This window comes from Melozone crissalis, unplaced genomic scaffold (assembly GCF_028551555.1).
Source record: "Melozone crissalis strain CALT ecotype California unplaced genomic scaffold, PUWL_Pcris_2 ptg000014l_1, whole genome shotgun sequence".
Taxonomy (NCBI): Eukaryota; Metazoa; Chordata; class Aves; order Passeriformes; family Passerellidae; genus Melozone; species Melozone crissalis.
In genome coordinates, this window is record NW_026535792.1 from 17038455 (window position 1) to 17057605 (window position 19151).

Below are 19151 nucleotides of genomic sequence, written 5' to 3' on the forward strand. Positions count from 1 at the left end.
AAATAAAGTGCAACTCTTCATGTGTGCTATTGTGTGCAGCTGTTTATTTGTCTGCTCTCCTTCTAGAACCTTCTGCTGCCAGGGCAGACACCAGGCCACTCCCCCTCACTGATCCCAGGTGCTTTTTCATCATCTCCCTCTTCCTTTGCACAAGAGGCAACACAACCCCACACCCACCTACAAGGGAAGTATCAAACAATAAGAAACACTTTATTTTAACTTTACAACATATAAATAGACAAATCTGTGCTTTCCAACAGAGCTTTCCTTCCCCCTCTCCTCCCAGAGTCCGTCCTTCTGGCAGTGCCCCAGCCCCTGCGGACTCGGGGAGGGGAGTGGGGCTGAACTGCAGAGGCCGGTGGGCTCCATCTTGTGGGGTCCATCCCATGGGCTCCATCTTGTAGGATCCACCCCAAGGGATCCACCCTGAAGGATCCCGGCCGTCATCTGCTCAGGTCCCGGCTGGCGCCGCGCCCGCACAGCATCCGCTCCTCTGCCGAGAGCCCGGCAAAGAAAGGGTGCAGGAGGGCCTCGGAGAACGTGATCCTCTGCGAGGGGTCGAATTCCAGCATCCTCCTCATCAGGTCAAAGAGCTGAGCGTGCTCCAGGGAGTCGTGCAGCATGTAGGTCTGAAAGGGACAGGGACACAGCTCAGCCCCTGCCTGGGCAGGGCAACTTCCCATCCCAAATATAGCACCCCATCCCAAATACAGCACCCCATCCCAAATACAGCACCCCATCCCAAATATAGCACCTCATCCTAAATATAGCACCCCATCCCAAATACAGCACCCCATCCCAAATACAGCACCCCATCCCAAATATAGCACCTCATTCTAAATATAGCACCCCATCCCAAATACAGCACCCCATCCCAAATACAGCACCCCATCCCAAATATAGCACCTCATCCTAAATATAGCACCCCATCCCAAATACAGCACCCCATCCCAAATACAGCACCCCATCCCAAATATAGCACCTCATTCTAAATATAGCACCCCATCCCAAATACAGCACCCCATCCCAAATACAGCACCTCATCCTAAATACAGCACCTCATCCTAAATATAGCACCCCATCCCAAATACAGCACCCCATCCCAAATATAGCACCTCATCCCAAATATAGCACCCCATCCCAAATACAGCACCCCATCCCAAATACAGCATTCCCCAGGACTGCCTCCCATCCCAAATACAGCCTCCCACCCCAAATACAGCCTCCCACCCCAAATACAGCACCCCATCCCAAATACAGCACCCCACCCTAAATACAGCACCCCATCCTAAATACAGCACCCCATCCCAAATACAGCATTCCCCAGGACTGCCTCCCATCCCAAATACAGCCTCCCCCAGGGCAGCATCCCATCCTAAATACAGCATCCCATCCCAAATATAGCATCCCCCAGGGCTGCCTCCCACCTCAAATACAGCATTTCCCAGGACTGCCTCCCATCCCAAATACAGCATCCCCCACTGCCCTGATACCCACAGGGACTCAGGAACCCTGGACTAGGGCTGCCTCCCACCCCAAATCCAGCATCCCCCAGGGCAGCTTCCCATCCCAAATACAGCATCCCCCAAGGCAGCTTCCCATCCCAAATACAGCATCCCCATCCCAAATACAGCATCCCATCCCAAATACAGCAAACACTGCCCTGATGCCCACAGGGACTCAGGAGCCCTGGGCCAGGGCAGCCTCCCACCCCAACCACATCATTCCCCTTTCCCTAATCCCCATCCTGCCCTATCCAGAGCAGGCTCCCTGCAGATGGGAGCTGGGGCTCCCTACCAAGCAGTCCCAAAGGGAATTGCAGCCCTGAGCTCCAGCCCTGCCCCAGGGAGGGAGGGGAGCAGCACCCACCCGCAGGGGTTTGCAGTTCTCCTGGACGTATCTGCCGTCGGACGTGTTCTCATCCCACACCAGGCTGCCATTGTGGAAGTATTTCTGCTTCCTGCATGGGGAAGGGGGGTCAGGCAGGAACTCTCCCTCCCTGCAGGTGGTGGTGCCTGGCTGAGCTCAGGACCAGGCTCTTACCGAGTTTTGTGGACCATGTGGGATGGGAGCGGCCCCAGGATCTTCTCCATCATCACAAGGTGCTCTCGGTTCTCATGGGTCTGCAAAGGAGCACAGCAGTGGTGGGTCAGTCAGAGCTTGGGGAGCTGGTGACAAAAGGTTTGTCACCTCTGCGGGGACAGGGAGAAAGGATTCCACCAGGTCCTATCCAACTTTTCACGTTTTGCTTTTCCCTTTCTTCAGAGAACAGACATAACCTAAACACAGAAATGATCCCAACTCTGTCCTTCCAGCAAGGCACTCCTCAAACCAGACCTTTCCAGGCCTCATTTTCCCACTCAGCTTCTCATTTTCAGTGCTTGATCTGTGTTTCCCTCCCCTTCACCTAATTCTGAGCCCTTCTGGACACAAAGGGCTCTCAGGGAACAAGAATCCTACCTGGAAGAGCGTGAAGCCACGGTAATACTCAAACAGAATGCAGCCAGTGCTCCAGACATCACAGGGCTGTGCCCAGCCCAGCTCTGCAAAGAAAACCAAATTAACTCTCTGCTCCCAGCTGTCATGGACATATCCTATGAAAAATCCTTTTGTTAGGATTTTTCCTCCTGAGAAGCTGAGAGGCCTCAGGAACAAAATGTAAACATTGATTATCTGCTGCTGTGGAATGCAACAGGTGGATCTGTGATTGGTCTCATGTGGTTGTTTGTAATTAATGGCCACTCACAGTCCGGCTGTCTCAGACTCTCTGGTCAGTAACAAGATTTTATTATCATTCCATTCTTTTTCTATTACTTTCAAGCCTTCTGATGAAATCCTTTCTTCTATTCTTCCAGTATAGCTTTAATATATAATTTTCTTTTAATATAATATATACCATAAAATAATAAATCAAGCCTTCTGAAACATGGAGTCAAGATTCCCATCTCTTCCCTCATCCTGGGACCCCTGTGAACACCTCCACACCCAGCAACCCCCACCACGTTCCTCCTTGGTGAAACCACAGGGATTCCGCTCACAAATTATCCACAAGAGCTAGACACTAGAAATTCCACTAGAAATTCCACACTAGAAATGATCTGCCCAAGAGCTGGAGCTGGTTCCCCATGGCCAGAAGGTGCAGTTCTCACCCAGGATCACTTCTGGGGGCCGGTAGTGCCGCGTGGCCACGATGGTGGTGTGGTGCTCGTGGTCGAAGGTGGCGCTGCCGAAGTCGGCCACGCGGATGCTCGTGTTCCGGATGGACTTCTGCTCACAGCTCTGCAGGAAAAGCACAGGGCTGGGCTGGGAGGGGAGATCCAGGGGCTGGGCTGTGCCTCCTCACAGGGATAGAGCTGGGAGAGGAGCTCTGAGGAGCACGAGGAGTTCTGGTCTGCATCTCCTCACAGGGATGGAGCTCTGAGCTCTGGGAAGCCCCGAAATGCTGGTCTGCATTTCCTCCAGAGCTCCCTCCTCACAGGGATGGAGCTCTGAGGAGCCCCAGGAGCGCTGCTCTGCATCTCCTCAAGGGGGTGGAACTGTGGAGCTCTGAGGAGTCCAGAAGAGCTACTCTGCACCTCCTCAGAGGGATGGAGCTGTGGAGCTCTGAGGAACCCCAGGAGCTCTGTCTGCAACTCCTAACAGGGATGGAACTGTGGAGCTCCAGGAGTGCTGCTCTGCACCTCCTCACAGGGATGGATTGTGGAGGTCTGAGGAGCCCCAAGAGCTCTGGACTGCACCTCCTCACAGGGATGGAGCTGTGGAGCTCCAGGAGTGGTGGTCCGTGCCTCCTCACAGGGATGGATTGTGGAAGTCTGAGGAGCCCCAAAGTGCTGGTCTGTGCCTCCTCACAGGGATGGAGCTGTGGAGCTCCAAGCTCTGAGGAGCCCCAGAGCAGTGTTATGGAAAATCCCTGAACACTGGGCAGCCTTAAGGCTTTTGGAAGGCACAGCAGGAAGAAGAGCTCTGCCTTCCACCTTGTTGCCACTTCCCAGGCTCTGAGGGCTGGGACAGAGCAGGGAAGATCCAATTTCTGCAGGGAGGGATAAAGGCAGCCTGTTCCTGTGCAGCCAGTGCTCCCTGGGACAGAACCCACCTTGTTCTCGTTGTACAGAGTGTCAAAATCCGAGTTGACAAACAGGATGTTTTCTGGCTTGAGGTCAGTGTGAGTCAGCTGGTTGTCGTGTAGAACTGCACAGAGGGAGGAGGAAAACACCTCTCTAAGCACCAGCAGGGCACTGCTCTGCCCAGCCCAGTGCCAGTGCCCCCAGCCTGTGGGGGTCACTTGTCACAGACATATTTTATGAAAAATCCTTTTGAAGGGATTTTTCTCCTGAGAAGCTGAGAGGCCTCAGAGGAAAATAAAACCAATAATTATCTGCTGCTGTGGAATGCAACAGGTGCACCTTTGATTGGTCTATGTGAGTTGTTTCTACTTGATGACCAAGCACAGGTCCAGCTGTGTTGGGCCTCTGCTCAGTCACAAGATTTTATTATCATTCCTTTTCATTTCTAGCCTTCTGATGAAATCCTTTCTTCTATTCTTTTAGTATGGTTTTAGTATATAATTTTCTTTTAATATTTATATGAAAACATATAATATATATATATTTTTATATATATTATTAATATAATATACTATACTATAATATATAATGTATTATATTATATTATATTATATTATATTATATTATATTATATTATATTATATTATATTATATTATATTATATTATATTATATTATATTATATTATATTATACCGTAATGCAATGTAATGTAATGTAATGTAATATATTATATATCATAAAATAATAAATCAGCTTTCTGAAGCACGGACTCAAGATTGCCATCTCTTCCCTCATGCTGGCCCCCCTGTGAGCCCCAGCACCACCACTCACATCTCAGGGCATGGCACAGCTGGTAGGCCATGTGCCGGATCTGTGGCAGGGGGTAGGGCTGGAAGTTGTTCTCCTTCAGGAACTCGAAGGTGTTCTTGCCCAGCAGCTCGAAGGCGATGCACATGTGGCCGTGGAAGTTGAACCAGTCCGACATGAGGACGCACAGGCTGCGCAGGGAGAGAGAGGCAGGGCTTGAGCACCTTTAGGGGATGCTCAGGACAGCTCTTCTGGTGTTCTGGCCACCTCAGGAGTGGCTGGGGAGCAGAGCTGCCTCTGCAGCACAGCAACCCAGGGAGATGCTGCAAGCTCCCCAGCTCCTGTGGGACAGGGCAGCAGAGGAATGGGGCCAGTTTCCCTCACCCCACCCTCAGCCCCATGCTGCTCTGTGTGCCAGGACACCCCAGCTCCTGTGGGACAGGGCAGTGAGGAATGGGGCCAGTTTCCCTCAGCCCATCCTCAGCCCCGTGCTGCCCTGTGTGGCAGGACGTGGCACTGGGAACTCACAACTTGTTCTCCTTGTCCTTCTCTTTGATTTTCTTCAGGACGTTGATTTCCAGCCTGGCAGCCTCTCTGTACTTCCCAACGTTCTTTATGATCTTCAGTGCCACCTGGGACTTGCCTCTGCAAGGGAGGAGACACAGGGATGGAGTCAGAGACAGAACTGTGTGCTCAGCCCACGGGGAGAGGCACATCCAGGCATCACTTGTCCTAACAAAGCTCTGCCAGCCCTCCTTACAGCTTGGGCAGTGGCTAATTGGCACTGCCAATTAGTGGAAGGTCACTGCTGGCCATCACTCCCAAGGGACACTCCTGACACAGCTCTGTGTGACCCAGAGGCAGCAGAGCCCTGCAGCAAACTGAGCCCAGGGCTCGGGGCCAGAGCAGGGGTCAGAAGGGCACAGGGGTCAGATGTAACCATGGGGGAGGTGAAAGGGGACAATGGAGAGGTGCCCTGGCGGATTAGGAGGTCACAGGGGCCACCCCTCAGCAGGAACTGCCTGCAGAGCAGCTTTCCATGGTGGGGCTGGGGCTCAGAGGGTCAGGCTGGGTGTCAGATCAGGGAGAAGCTTTTCCCCAGAGGGTGCTGGGCACTGAGCAGGTGCTCCAGGGAATGGGCACAGCCCTGAGGCTCCAGGACAAGGCCCTCAGGAGTACACAGGGTGGGACTGCTGGGGTGTCATGCAGGGCCAGGAGCTGCACTTGGATCATTGGTGTGGGTCCCTTCCAGCTCAGGATATTCCTCTATTCTATTCTATTCTATTCTATTCTATTCTATTCTGTTCTGTTCTGTTCTTAGAATAGAATATTAGAATATTCTTAGAATATTGGAATATTAGAATATTCTATTCTAGAATATTAGAATATTCTCATATTCTAGAATATGAGTAATATTCTAGTATGCTATTCTATGAATGGAAGGGAATGGAATGGAATGGAAGGGAATGGAATGGAATGGAATGGAATGGAATGGAATGGAATGGAATAGAATAGAATAGAATAGAATAGAGTAGAATAGAGTAGAATAGAGTAGAAGAGAAGAGAAGAGAAGAGAAGAGAAGAGAAGAGAAGAGAAGAGAAGAGAAGAGAATGCTTCCCTTAACACACCAGCCTGTAAATTCTGGAGGGGGCTGAGGTTTGAGCCAGACCCTTTCCCCTCTCTCTGAGGAAGGCAGTGACACATGAAAGGTGCAAAACTCAGTCCCATGAGCCCAGGTGGCACTGCCACATCCTGTGATGTTCCAGGGCCAGCTGCAGGGAAAGGAGCCCACCTGGCGTGGTCCACACACTCCACCACCTTCCCAAAAGTGCCTTCACCGAGGCTGCCCACGATTTCATCTAGGAGAGAAAACAGGAGCAGGTGTGAGCCCGGGGGGCCGGGGCAGAGCTGGGCTCCAGCAACTTCACACCAACAAAACCTCAGAGCAACCAAAACAACCGTCTGTCACCGCTACACTCTTTACAACTCAAGCCTCTGCCTCGGGCAAGTTATGCTCAGTAAACGAACCACTAGAGACCCCTCCAGTAGAGGCCAGAGAGCTCTGGGCTAACCCGGGGTAAAAGTAGAGGTAAAGTTTTACGAAAGGTGGCTGTACATCGCTCTTGAAGCCAATCGCCGATCCTGCACACCAGGTGACCTTCCTTGTCATCTTCCACGCTCCTGCTGCGCTTACTGCTCTGCTGGCTCCTCTGCACTCACCCCCCCGGGGCGGGCAGTCAAAGGTTGCAGGGACGACGGGGCCGCCGGTGGGTGGATTTTCCAGATGCCAGCATTTCATAAGGCACACGGCATGTATATAAACGATAGGGATATTGCAAGGGACACGTCAAGACACAGAACTGACTTCAAAACAGAAAAGTCATCAACAGCTACAGGTACGGCAAGAAAACTCGGCTCTCATTAGCTAGCTCGGCCTCTAGGGCAGGGAAATGGCCTCCTCTTCCAGGGTGGGGAGCTGCAGGAGGAATCCTCTGTTCCCCACGGAGGATGCACGGCAGGAGGAGGCCTTGGCCAGCACAACGTCACCTCTGGGCTGGCAAGCGCTCAGTTTGGACAGGCTGCCCAGCAGAAGCCACAGTAGCAGGTTTTTTCCCCTCTTTGTGCCTCGGGCAATGCAGCTCCAGGTGCCCAGAGCTGTGTCCTGTCCTGGCTGGGAACCAGCCCTGCCCCTCTGACTTTGTGCCACACTGAGCCTAAATCCGCGTGGCTGCTCGCAGACCCGCTGGGGCACATCGGCCTTTTTGGAACTGGGAGAGCTTTAGGAACAGGACAGGGAAATCAATCCCCAGGGAACACTTCAGGCACGCTCTGAGGTGATGTTCACACCCTGCTACTGGCAAGCTTCTACTGGAAAACCAGCCCAAGGTTCCTGCAAGGTCCACAAAGCGAGCTGTCCTAATTCCTCACCTTGTTCTAGTCTGCTTCCAAAATAGTTACAATCCCTGCAGCCAAAGGAATTAGGGAAACCTCGGCATTTCCATGCCTGAGCTTCTAGCAGGCTTCTCTTCTGTGCCCCTTGCCCCCACACCCCAGCAGGTCCAAAATAATGAGCTAAGATCAAAACTCCCCAAAGAATCAGAGAAGGTGGGAGGAGAGCTGGGCCAGCTGTGAGGTGTCGGAGGGCTGAGCTCCTGCCAGCCCAGACCTGCACAGCATCACCACCACACACCCCAGCACTGCCCTGGCTCCCCCAACACCCCAATCCCACAGTCAGCTGGAGAGGAACCAAAAGGAGGAGCTCAGAAATTCCCAGATTATCCAGCTGTGGGATCAGAGCCCATCCCTCAGCTGTGGTCACATTTCAGGTGGGAGGGGAGCGCTCCTCCTCACGGGAGGGAAGAGCTGAAGGAGGGAAGAGCTGAAGGGCTCTGACACCTCTCACCACTTCCAGGGCAGGCCTGGGACCAGCCCCCACCCAGCTGCAGACATTCCCAGTTAATCCCAGGAAGGAATGCTGCGTTTCAGGGTGAAGTGTGCAGGAAGCTGAAATCCAAGTGGGAATGGGGAAAGAAGACACACGTGTACCCTCAGAAGGTGGGACTCTCTCTGAGAACTGACAGGGCGTAAAATCAGCTCTGGAGAGCCGGGCTGACCAATCCCACCTGCAAGGGCATCCAGGAAGGAAGCCAAACCGAGGAATGCTGTCCCAAACCTCCCCAGAAGCAGCAGCAGCCGCAGGCAGAAGCGAATCCCTGGCCACAGGGAGCAGGGCTGGCCCCGGGCCGAGGCACCACGTGAGTGCCACTGGAAGCTCTCCCTGATCCCCTCCCCGGCCCTACAGAACACGGCTTAGCTCCCTCACGGATTAATTTAAGGCAAAACCCCACAGCCACGAGCACAACACAGATGGGGGAGTGGGGGTGAAGAACTCCACAACAAACACAGCAACGAGGATCGAGGTACTCACCCGAGCGCTCGAACGGGGCTGGAAGGAGGCAAGAACAGTTAGAGCCGAGCTCGCAGCGGGTGCTACTCACCGAGGAGGCGCTGCTACAAGACCTGCTCCTGCGGCGGCGGCAGTGATGCTGCTGCTGCTGCTGCTGCTGCGGGTAGCGCCGGGGCCGCTGCTGGTGCTGCCCCCGGCCCCGGGAGCGCCGCCAGGGCCGCCGGGCCGGGCAGAAATCCTGCCCCACGGACGGGCTGCGCTCCTCCAGCCGGCACGCATCGCTGTCCCGCCGGCAGCGCCGCTGGTACGGCATCCTCTCATGGCTGTGGCACAGAAACAGCGCCCTTAAAGCCTGGCTGGGAACGCTGGAACAGTCCCGGGCAGCCACAGGGAAAAGCAAGGCACAGCTTCCCCAAGGGTATGCTGGGATTCATATTCTCTGAACCTCAGAGAAAGGAAAAAACAATTCGTATCTCATTCGCTGCTCCTGTGTTTGTGCAAAAAGCAGAATACAATATAAAGGTTGTTTACCCAAAGTGATGGTGTTTTATTTCTGTTCCAGGTTGCAATGCAAGGTGTTTTGCATTCCCATCCGTATGGCAGATTACCTTTGTCAAGGGGGCAGTTTGCCTTATCTCTCTCTTTGAGTGACCACAATCACACCTCCCTGGGAAGGGACATTGCTGATAACAGACTATTGAATGTCCCTGCATGGCTGATAAGAACTCTAACATCCCATTGGGAGATGTGAGCCCAGAGGGAGGAACCAAGCATTGCTACCCAGATATAATCCAGAGGTTCTGAGACACCAGCATGGCTTTCTCCACTGGATTCCCCAGAGGAACAGCAGCTGCCTCTCCTTCCACTGGATCTTCAGAGGAAGAACACATCCTTCTCTACAGGACCCCCTTGCTCCAACAGAACCACCCCTGACACTGCAGGAGGGCTGAGCCACAATTCCAATGGGACTGCCACCAACAGCCTGACCCACAGGGTGTCAGGTTGGGTTCTGACTCTGTCAGTGTTGTTCTAGTGTACTGCATTGTTTATTTTATCCTTTTATTTTTTTCTGTCCCTATTAAAAAGCTGTTATTTCCAGCTCCCATATTTTTTGCTTGAGAGCCCCTTAAATTAAAATTTATAGCAATTTGGAGGGGTGGAGATTCTCCATTTCAGGGGAGGCTCCTGCCTTCCTTAGCAGACTCCTGTCTTTCCAAACAAGGACAATTTCCTTGGCCTGTCAGGGCCAAGTCTGTGTCTGTGTGTGTGTGTGTGGAGACTGTCAGCTAACAGCCACGAGCTGCTGTGCAAGTGAGGAGCAGTTCAGTACCCAGCAGATTCAGTTTACATGTAATGTAACATAGTGTAATATATTATAATAATATAGTATAAAGTAATAATAATAAATAAAAATATAATAAAGTAAAGTAACATAGTGTCATAAGGTAATTAATTAGCTTTCTGATAAAATAAAATCCTCCTCATCATTTCTCCCTGCCACGGGGATAATCCTATTCCCACAGCCCCACTGAGGTTGAGTCATGGAATGGCAGTGTCAGGACTCTGGAACCCCAAGGGACACCCCAAGAATCCCACCCCATCTCCTGGGCAGCCTGTTCAGTCCATTCTCTGGAGAAAATCAGCTTTTCCTAACGTCCACCCCTGACACAGCTCCCTGCTGTCCCCTGGGTCCTGTCACGACAGAGAAATCCTCCTGCTCCCATTCCCTGTGCCAGGAGCTTCACATCTTTCTGCACCTCACCTCCTGACCACTGGGGAGGAGTTCTGGAGAGAAAACACTGAGGCAGGGCCACATTTTAAGGAGCTGGGGGAAAACCACACTCTGAGAGAGATAGAGCTCCAGCTGGGCTGCCTTGCTGTGCACCCCCATCCCAAGGCCAGGCTGGACAGGGCTTGGAGCACCCTGGGACAGTGGAAGGTGTCCCTGCCCGTGGCACTGGATGGGCTTTAAGGTCCTTTCCAACCCCCCAACACTCCACAATTCCATGTCACCTGTGCCACCACACTCAGGTGTTTGTCACTGCTCCTCCTCCCTGGGGGACGTGTCTCATTAGCTCTTAACCCAGCGAGGAGCAGCAGCAGCAGGGCTCTGCTCTGGCTGTCACCCCAGGGGGACAGCAGGTCCCAGGGCTCCAAGCCCTCGGTGTGCACACACAGAGACAGCAGCTCCATGGATCATCAGCAGGAGCCAGAAGGAAAATCTGTCCCCGAGCTCCTGCTCCTCGAGCAACAACCTCCCAGGACACAGTGGGCAAACTCTGCACCAGGAGAGCTCAGACCCAGCTCAGCTGTGCAGGCACTGACCCACAGGAGGTTTTGGGATCACTGGGTACACATCCCTGCTTCTGCCCCCAAAACACGAGTGCCTTCCCCAGCAGATCTCACTGGAGGCTTGCTTCATACCCCCCCGGGAAGGGAGCTGTGTTCTAGGTGGAAGATGTTGCAATTTGAAATGAAAGCAGAGCTTTGGCTCCCTGGTAATAACCCCGGGGATAACCCCAGATCGGTGCTGTCACCCAGCAACAGCTTCAGCCAAGACCTTCAGCTTGGAAAGGGGAATTTCTGCACCTCCCTGCCCTGCCAACAACCAGCTCTGCTGCTGTTGGCAGCTTCGTGGGGCACTGCGGGGGCATCCCAGAGTGGGACAAATTCCAGACTGCGCTGGGGCAGCCGTGGCTCTTGGTTATTGCTGAAATACCCAAACACAACCCACAGCTCTGTCCAGCACCTGCCCAGACACTCCTCGTGTGCTTTGGGGGCACACAGGAAGCAGAAATAATAATAATAAACCTGAAGGACTCAGGTCACCTCAAAGAGTCTGACACTGAAGGGACAAGGCTGTTTTCACCCAACAAAAGCCAGCTTTCATGCAAATCTGCTCCAAATTACCCATCGGATGGAAACGAAAAAGGGAAAAAGCGCGCCAGCTCTATTTCACAATCCACCTCCTCCAAGTAAACAAAAGCCAGGCTGGGGAGAGAAATTAATCTGGAGAGCATTTCAGGAATTCAAGGATGAGCTCAGCTCCTGCCTGGCTGCACCTGCCCAGTCCAACCAGTGCAGCCACAGCAGCCCCAGCGGCTCCGGCCGCTCTTCCAGAACCCTCCCCTCATCCGTCCCGCTCCCAGCCCCGAACTGTCCCTGTGGAAAGGCCGGACAAAGAGAGGACCAAAGGTAAAATCCCGAAGCAAAGCAGGAGGGATGGGTTATAGCAGCCGGATCCTTCAGCTGGGATCCTTTCTGAGGCGAGGGAGGAGCGCGGCCGCTTTAAATCTGCGTTTAATCCTGTCAGAGAGAAACGGGCTGTCAGGAAAGCCTCTAATGCCTGCGCAGCATGGAAACGTGATTCCAGGGCAGGCGGCTGCTCCTCAACACCACAGCCACGGCTTCGGGAGAACTTCGGCAAGGGTGAACAGCAGGGAAACCACACACACACACGGACAGACACACAAGTAAACCCTTTCCTTCCACCCTAGGAGTTTAGGGGTTTCAATCAGCAGCAGGTTTTTTTGGGGCAGCGCTCTCACCTCCTGGAGCGCGATCTGCGGGCGAGCTCCCTGCGGGGCGGGTAGCGCAGCCTGCCCTCACACTCCCGGCTCCGCGACCGCCGCCGCTTCCAGCGGTGCCCCGGCTCGCCGTCCTGCTCCGGGGACCGCAGCCTCCTGCAGTGATGCATCTGCGGGACGGGACACGGCGGGCTCAGGCCGCTGGCCCCGGAGCCCCGGCCCGGCGGATGTGGGGCCGTTGTTACCCGCTCCGCGCCCGCCGCCCTCGCGTCCCCGCCCTCCGTGTGTGTGCCCGGTGTGTCCCGGTGTGTGTCCCCGGCCTCACCGCCGCCGCTGCGGCCGCGCTCGGCGGGTGCGGCCCGGCCCGGCCCGGCCCCGGCGGCCCCGCAGCGCCGCCGCTTCCGCTTCCCGGGCGGGTTAAACCCGCCCCGCCGGGCCCGGCCCGCCTCGGAGCTGCGGCGGGGGCGGCGCTGCGCTGAGGGGAGCGGCGCGGGCTGAACCGGGGCTGGGAGAGGGGGTAGCGGTGTGGGTCCGCCTCAGCCTGTGCTTCATCACCGCCGCCATCCTCACCCTCTGCATGGCTTCCTCCCTGTGGTGGGACTGCTCACCATGATGGTCGTCCTCACCATGGTCATCCTCACCCTCAGCACAGCTTCCTCACCATGGCCATCTTCACCCTCAGCACTGCTTCCTCACCGTGGTCATCCTAACCATGGTCATCTTCCCCATGGCCATCCTCACCTCAGCACTGCCTCCTCACCATGGCCATCTTCACCCTCAGCACGGCTTCCTCCCCATGGTGGGACTCCTCACCATGGCCATCCATCACCACGACCATCCTCACCATCAGCATGCCTTCCTCCTCCATGCTCTGACCCACTGTGGTGGTCAGGGCCATCCTTGCCGTGGTCTTCCTCCCCATAGCCTTCCTCACCAGGGTCTCCCTCCTCACAGTCTACCTCACCATGACTTTCCTCACCACAGTCTCCCTTCACCATGGCCAGCCTCTCCCTCGGCATGGTCTTCTTCCCTTCTTCATCTGCCTCACCGTGGTCTTCCTCATCACACCTTATCTCAGTGCAGGCCTTCATCACCACAGGGCCTTCCTCACTGTGGTCATTGTCACCATGATGACCTTCACCATGATGACCCCCACAGTGACAACCCTGGCCACAGCCTTCCTTCCCCATGGTCTTCACTGTGGTGGCCCATGGGCAGGAGAGAGAGCTCCACACACATGATCATTCCCAACCCCTTTATTAATTTATTTATCAAGCACTAATTAGGGCCAGCAATCAATTAAAAATGCCAATGGACACCTTTATCACTGGGTGGCATTGGTGTTTCCTTGTGGCTCTGCTCAGGTGGGGTGGAAAGGGCAGGAGATGGGATGGAGCCAGCGTGGAAGGGACAGGAGATGCCACCACCGTGGTGGCCACAGGGGTCCCAGATGGGTGCTGGTTCCTCCTGGCTCCTCCACAGCCCAGGTTCCAGGTGCAGACAGTGGATGGAGCAGACAAAGCTCCTCCTCTCCCCCGAGGCTGGGGCCACGTCAGATGGGCTCAGTCCTCTCCAGAGCCCTTTGGGACGGGCTTGTGCCAACCTCCAGTGATCTCCAGCCCTGCAGATGGCACCTGGACGTCCCTCCAATGGCATGAGGGTGCCACCTGCCCTGTGCCCAGCTCAGGGACCCCTTGTCTCACTGTGGGTCCCGGGCCAGGCTCAGGGTCCGGGCTGGATGCGGTGCCAGCGCTCTGACTCCAGCGGTGCCCAGCTGCACATGTCCCTCCAGTGTGGCACCCCTGGGCCCAGCTGGACACGGCCCAGCACGGAGCCACGGCCGTGGAGCCGAGCCTGGGGTGGCACAGGGCAGGGGACACGGCTGGTGGCCTTCCCCTCTGCCCACAGGAGCCGTCCCAGCCCAGAATCGGCTCCTGCAGGTGTGAGCCAGGTCACCTCCTGAGCCTGGTCACCTCCTGAGCCCGGTCACCTCACCTGCATGACAACAAACTCCAGGGCCAGCTGCTGCTGCTGGATGTCCCCGGCGGGGAGGGTGAAGAGGAAGGGCGCGTTCCACACGGGGCTGTAGCTGCTGACAGACTTGGTCTCCTTGGTGTCGATGATGTGGCCCTCATGGCGCAGGTGGACGGTGACATAGTGGCCTGGAAATGGGGACAGAGCCCTGGAGAGAGGGGCACACGCCAGGGAGGGAGGCTGGCAGCTGCCAGGTGATGCTTGGGGGCTGCAGGACCCTTGTGGAACTCTGTGGAGCTGTGGGGAAACCACAGAGCTCCTGAGGTTTCACCTGTCTCTCCCTTCTGGAGAGCAGGGACCTCCACAGTCCTCAGCTCACATCCCAGAGAGCAGGGAGAGCCAGAGGTGACAACAGCCAACAGCACAGAAAGCCACATGCTCATTTTGGACCATAAATAAATATATTTCAAGCACTTTGGGGCCATATTGGAGATACCTAGATTTGTATTACACTCCCTGTTCTCATTTTCAGCCAGTGATGGAATCCCAGAGTGGTTTGGGGTGGAAGGAACCCCAAAGATCATCTCATCCCAACCCTCCCTGTGCTTGGGAGAGAGAAATATGAAAGGAAATGAGAGAATCTGCCAAGCAAAAGGAGGGGAAGCCATTCCTGGTGTCCCCCTGTGCCCGTGCCCTACCTGGGGTGCCCGGCAGGCGGGAGAGCTGGCCCAGGGCCTGGGCCCTGCGCAGCAGCACCTTGATGCGCCCGGCCGCGGGCTGCAGCTGCAGCAGCAGCAGGAGCTGCCCCAGGGGCCTGGGGGGTGAGGAGAGCACGCTGCGGCTCAGAGCAGGGGCACGGCGGTGCTGGAATGCAACAGAGAGCAGGGGATGCTGTGAGACCTCCTCTGAACTCACCCAGCCCTTCAGCCTCCAACCTCACACAGCCCTTCCAGCTCCAACCTCATCCAGCCCCTCCAGCTCCGACCTCACACAGTCCTTCCACCTCTGACCTCATCATGTCCTTCTACCTCCAACCCCATCCAGCCTTTCCAGCTCCGACCTTGTCATGTCCTTCCAACTCTGCCCTCACCCAGCCCTTCCAGCTCCGACCTCACCATACCCTTCCAGTTCCTACTTCATCATGTCCTTTCACCTCCGACCTCATCCCGTCCTTCCAGCTTCAACCTCATTGTATCCTTCCAGTTCCAACCTCACCCAGTCCTTCCAGCTCCGACCTTGTCGTGTCCTTTCACGTCTAAATCCTTCCACCTCCATTCCCCTCCAGTTCCAGCCCTTCCATCCCGGCGATTCTCCTCCCCAGCAGGAATGGGGCAGCCAGGTGGGTTTTGTACCCACCAGCACTGCAGGGATGCTGCCAGCTCTGTTTGGCCCTCCACCCCAGCACCCCTGAGGATGAGGCACAAAGCCCCCGGTGAGGAAGGCACTGCCCGGAGCTGGCACTGCCATGGATACTCCCCGAGGCTCCCGGTGCTGCTTGGAGGAGGCTTTGCCTCTGCCCCTGCAGTTCCACGGCTCTGAGATCAGGCAAAACTTATAAAACTCATCCCTAGCACCAAAACCGCTGCCGTGCTGACCTTGCTGAGCTTGGTTTTGGCGCTCTCCAGCTCCCAGGAGTAGCTGGAGGGGGCGCGGGGGTCCCAGGCGGCCTCGGCGCAGGGGAACAGGACCTCGCCCACGAAGGACTCCTGGAGGCTCCGTGCCCTGGCGTAGACAGCAAAGCGCAGGGTGCAGCCGCGCAGCTCCTGCGGGCCGTACGGGCCGAAGCGGCACCGCCGCGGCTCCCGGCGGAGGCTCCTGCGGCGCTCGGACCCGCGGCGGGACGGTGACACCAGGGACACCTGAACGCGGGAGCCCCGCTGGCCCCGGGGCAGCTGCGACACGCCGAGGACGGTGACGGTGAGGGTGGCCTCGGGCACGGAGTAGCGCAGCTCGCAGTGGAGCCGGGGGCGCTGCCCGGGGCGCGGTGGCGCGGCGGGGACCAGCGGGCTCCGCTCGCCGCCGAGGGGTTTGGTGCCGGCCACGGTGCAGCGGCGCTGCCACAGCCCCGCCAGCTGCGGGAGGAGCGGGAGGCTGGGCAGGGACGCTGTGCCGTGGGGAGAGCCCCCTCGGGGTGCCGGCGGTGCCGGGGAAATCTTCATGGCCCGGGCGCCCCGCTCCGAGCCCCGCTGCTGGATGGGCACCGGCACCGTGGCCGCGGGCAGAGCCGCCCCCAGCTCCACTCGTTGCCGGCCCAGGGCGCGGCCCGGGCGCCGGCGGTGCCACCAGCACATGGCACAGCCCAGGAGGGCGCCGAGGCACAGGAGGGACAGCCCCGAGCAGAGGGAGAGCTGCAGGTGCGCTGGAGAGAGAGTGAGAGAGAGATGGGCTCGGTGAGCAGGGCCGAGCCAGCGCGGCTTTCCCCGGGCGCTGTGGCAGCTGAGGCCAGCCCGGTGCCCCCTGCCTGGTGCCCCCTCCTCGGGCCTTCCTCCCCGCTCTCTGTTAGCCAGGAACATCCCAAAGGCAGCAGGTGGGACAGGAGCCGCGCTCGGGCAGCCTGACACGGGCCGGGGTGGAAAAAAGGCGGCCCCAGCCCGGCCGTGATAAGGGCCCTGGAAGTGGGCGGCTATCAGCGCCGTGCCAGGCTGAGCCAGCTCGGGCCCTGCTGGGGGCTCACAGGGGGCACCTGCCAGGGGGATTTGGGGTGTCAGGGCTGGATTCAAAGCGGCAGCAGCCCCTGAGGGCTGAGACAAGCCAAGCTCGGTCCCAAAGAGGGGAACATCCCCCCTGAGAGGTGATGAGCTGGATTTTGTCCCTCCGGGCAGGGATGCTCGCGGGGTTTTGGGCTCCCTGGAAGGAGGGCATCCCTGCACACGTGGGCATTTAGGGAGCAGGGAAGCAACTCCTGCACACGAGGGCTGAAACTCCGTTGGAATTTAGCTCCTGAGTTTCGGAGGTGGCATCTGTGCGGCTGTGCTGGCAGAAAACCTCCCTGTGCCCAGAGCTGGCTTCGCTTCCAGCACTGGAGCGAGGGATTAAGGAGAACAGGGCCGGGGTGAAGCTGTGCCAGAGCCTGAGCGGGTCTATGAGGGGATGGGGATGTTGGAAAGAGAAAAGCGGGCATTGTCTCACCCCGCCCTGCCCAGGTGCGTTAATCCGCGCTGGGCTCCCCGCAGCTTTTGTTGTTTGTTCGGAGCCGGGCGCTGGCCGGGATGAGCTGAATGGCGGCATTTAGGGAGGGATGGAGGGGAAGGAGCTGCCTGGAATTTCCCTCCAGGGATTATATTCCATCCCAAAAACCACCTGCCGAGACCGCGGCCGTGCAGCCCCAGGACAGAGGGTTGGGAGGGCCGGAGCGTGTCCAGCACGGACACACGGACACCGGCAGGGCTTGGTGCCGATGTGCACCGCACCTTCGGGATGCCGGGTGTCGCAGACATCTTTTCGTGAAAAATCCTTTCCTTAGGATTTTTCCTCCTGAGAAGTTGAGAGGCCTCAGGAACAAAATGTAAACAATGGTTATCTGCTGCTGTGGAATGCAACAGGTGCATCTGTGATTGCTTGTTTTTAATTAACGGCCAATCACAGCACGGCTGGCTCGGACATAGAGCCCGAGCCACAAACCTTTGTTTTCATTAATTCCTTTCTATTCTTAGCTAAGCCTTCTGATGAAACCTTTTCTTCTATTCTTTTAGTATAGTTTTAATATAATATATATCATAAAAGAATAAATCAAGCCTTCTGAAACATGGAGTCAGATCCTCATCTCTTCCCTCATCCTGAGACCCCTGTGAACACGGTCACATGCGGGGCTCCAGGATCCCCGGCAGGGGCTGCGGGGCTTGGGGTGAGCACCACGGGGTCGCTTTTCGGCTGAGCCCGGCTTAGCTGAGCTAAGCTGAGCACGCCAGGGGAGATCCAAACCCCGGGGGATTCCGCCTTACCTGCTCCGGTCATCGGGGGAGTCCTGGAGCCTCGCTGCCGAGGGGAGAAGCCGGGGCTGGGAGAGCCGGAGGCAGGAGGGGATGGGAGGGGATTGGGGGGCGGGGGCTGGGATGGGCTGGGAGCCCAGCCCGGGGAGCTCACCTGCAGCTGGGGGATGAGGGAAGGGCAGCGGTTCTGGTTCCACGGGTGAGGATGAGGAAGGTCGAGGGCTCCGTGCCCTGCCCGGCAGCCGGCCAAGGTAAATGAGGCACGGGGCACGGGCAAGGCTGGCACGGGAGGGATTGGAAGGGCTCCATGAGCGGAAAAGCAGCGGCGGTGGTGTGCAAACAGCGGGGAGGTGTTTGAGGAGCTTTGCGTGGGGAGCAGGCGGTGACAGAGAAGGGATTTGGGAGATGGGCAAGGGACAGGTGGGGATGCCACGGGACAGAGAAACGGCAAACGCTTCCCACAGCGCCTTGTGAGACCTTTCAAGGATGTGAGAACTTGTGAAGTACAAACAATCTGCAGGTGGTGTTTTCTGCTTCGTCTTTCTGTTCTTCTCAAGGACGGCGTGTGAGGAAGGTGTTTTTGTTAACGAGCCAATCGAACAGAATCTATCATTTCACTCTATAAAAACCACGCGGTTCTCTTGAATAAAACCTTATTTTGCTCCTTCTACAGCACTGCCTCCCGCCCGTTCCTGTGTCATTCTCGGCCAAGAGTGACAGGACAGGGCGGGGACAGCTCTGGCGACACCGGGGACAGGAGATCCCGTGCGGCTCCCGTCAGAATCCAGCCTGGAAGCGCCGGCGTTCCAGCCCGGGCCAGTTCCAAACCGGGAGCCCAGGGGCCCTGCAAGGACACAGTTCTCTGGGAATAATTGGGAATTCTTTACCCTCACAGCCCAGTTCTCTGGGAATAGCTGGGAATTCTTTACCCTCAGTGCCCT

At 56.7% G+C, this 19151-nt stretch overlaps 1 protein-coding gene across 1 annotated transcript; it reads right to left on the reverse strand.

Annotated features, from left to right (window-relative positions):
• Positions 1-24: 24 nt before the first annotated feature.
• Positions 25-12672, reverse strand: CLK3 (CDC like kinase 3). Its single transcript, XM_054272403.1, has 13 exons — positions 12633-12672; positions 12329-12477; positions 8872-9103; positions 6990-7083; positions 6666-6732; positions 5401-5517; positions 4897-5063; positions 4094-4188; positions 3150-3279; positions 2461-2543; positions 2044-2123; positions 1870-1960; positions 25-629 (listed from the first exon to the last, which is right to left on the reverse strand). The coding sequence occupies exons 2-13, from the start codon at positions 12475-12477 to the stop codon at positions 444-446; spliced, it is 1491 nt and encodes a 496-aa protein (XP_054128378.1). The 5' UTR covers positions 12633-12672; the 3' UTR covers positions 25-443.
• Positions 12673-19151: the final 6479 nt, after the last annotated feature.

Excerpts from the sequence above, each read along its gene's own strand:
- CLK3 (XM_054272403.1), bottom strand. The coding sequence starts at position 12,477 with ATGCATCACTGCAGGAGGCTGCGGTCCCCGGAGCAGGACGGCGAGCCG. Across the intron at positions 5,064-5,400 it reads AAGGACAAGGAGAACAAGTT|CCTGTGCGTCCTCATGTCGG; the intron begins GTGAGTTCCCAG and ends CTCCCTGCGCAG. Across the intron at positions 3,280-4,093 it reads CTCTGTACAACGAGAACAAG|AGCTGTGAGCAGAAGTCCAT; the intron begins GTGGGTTCTGTC and ends CTTTTCCTGCAG.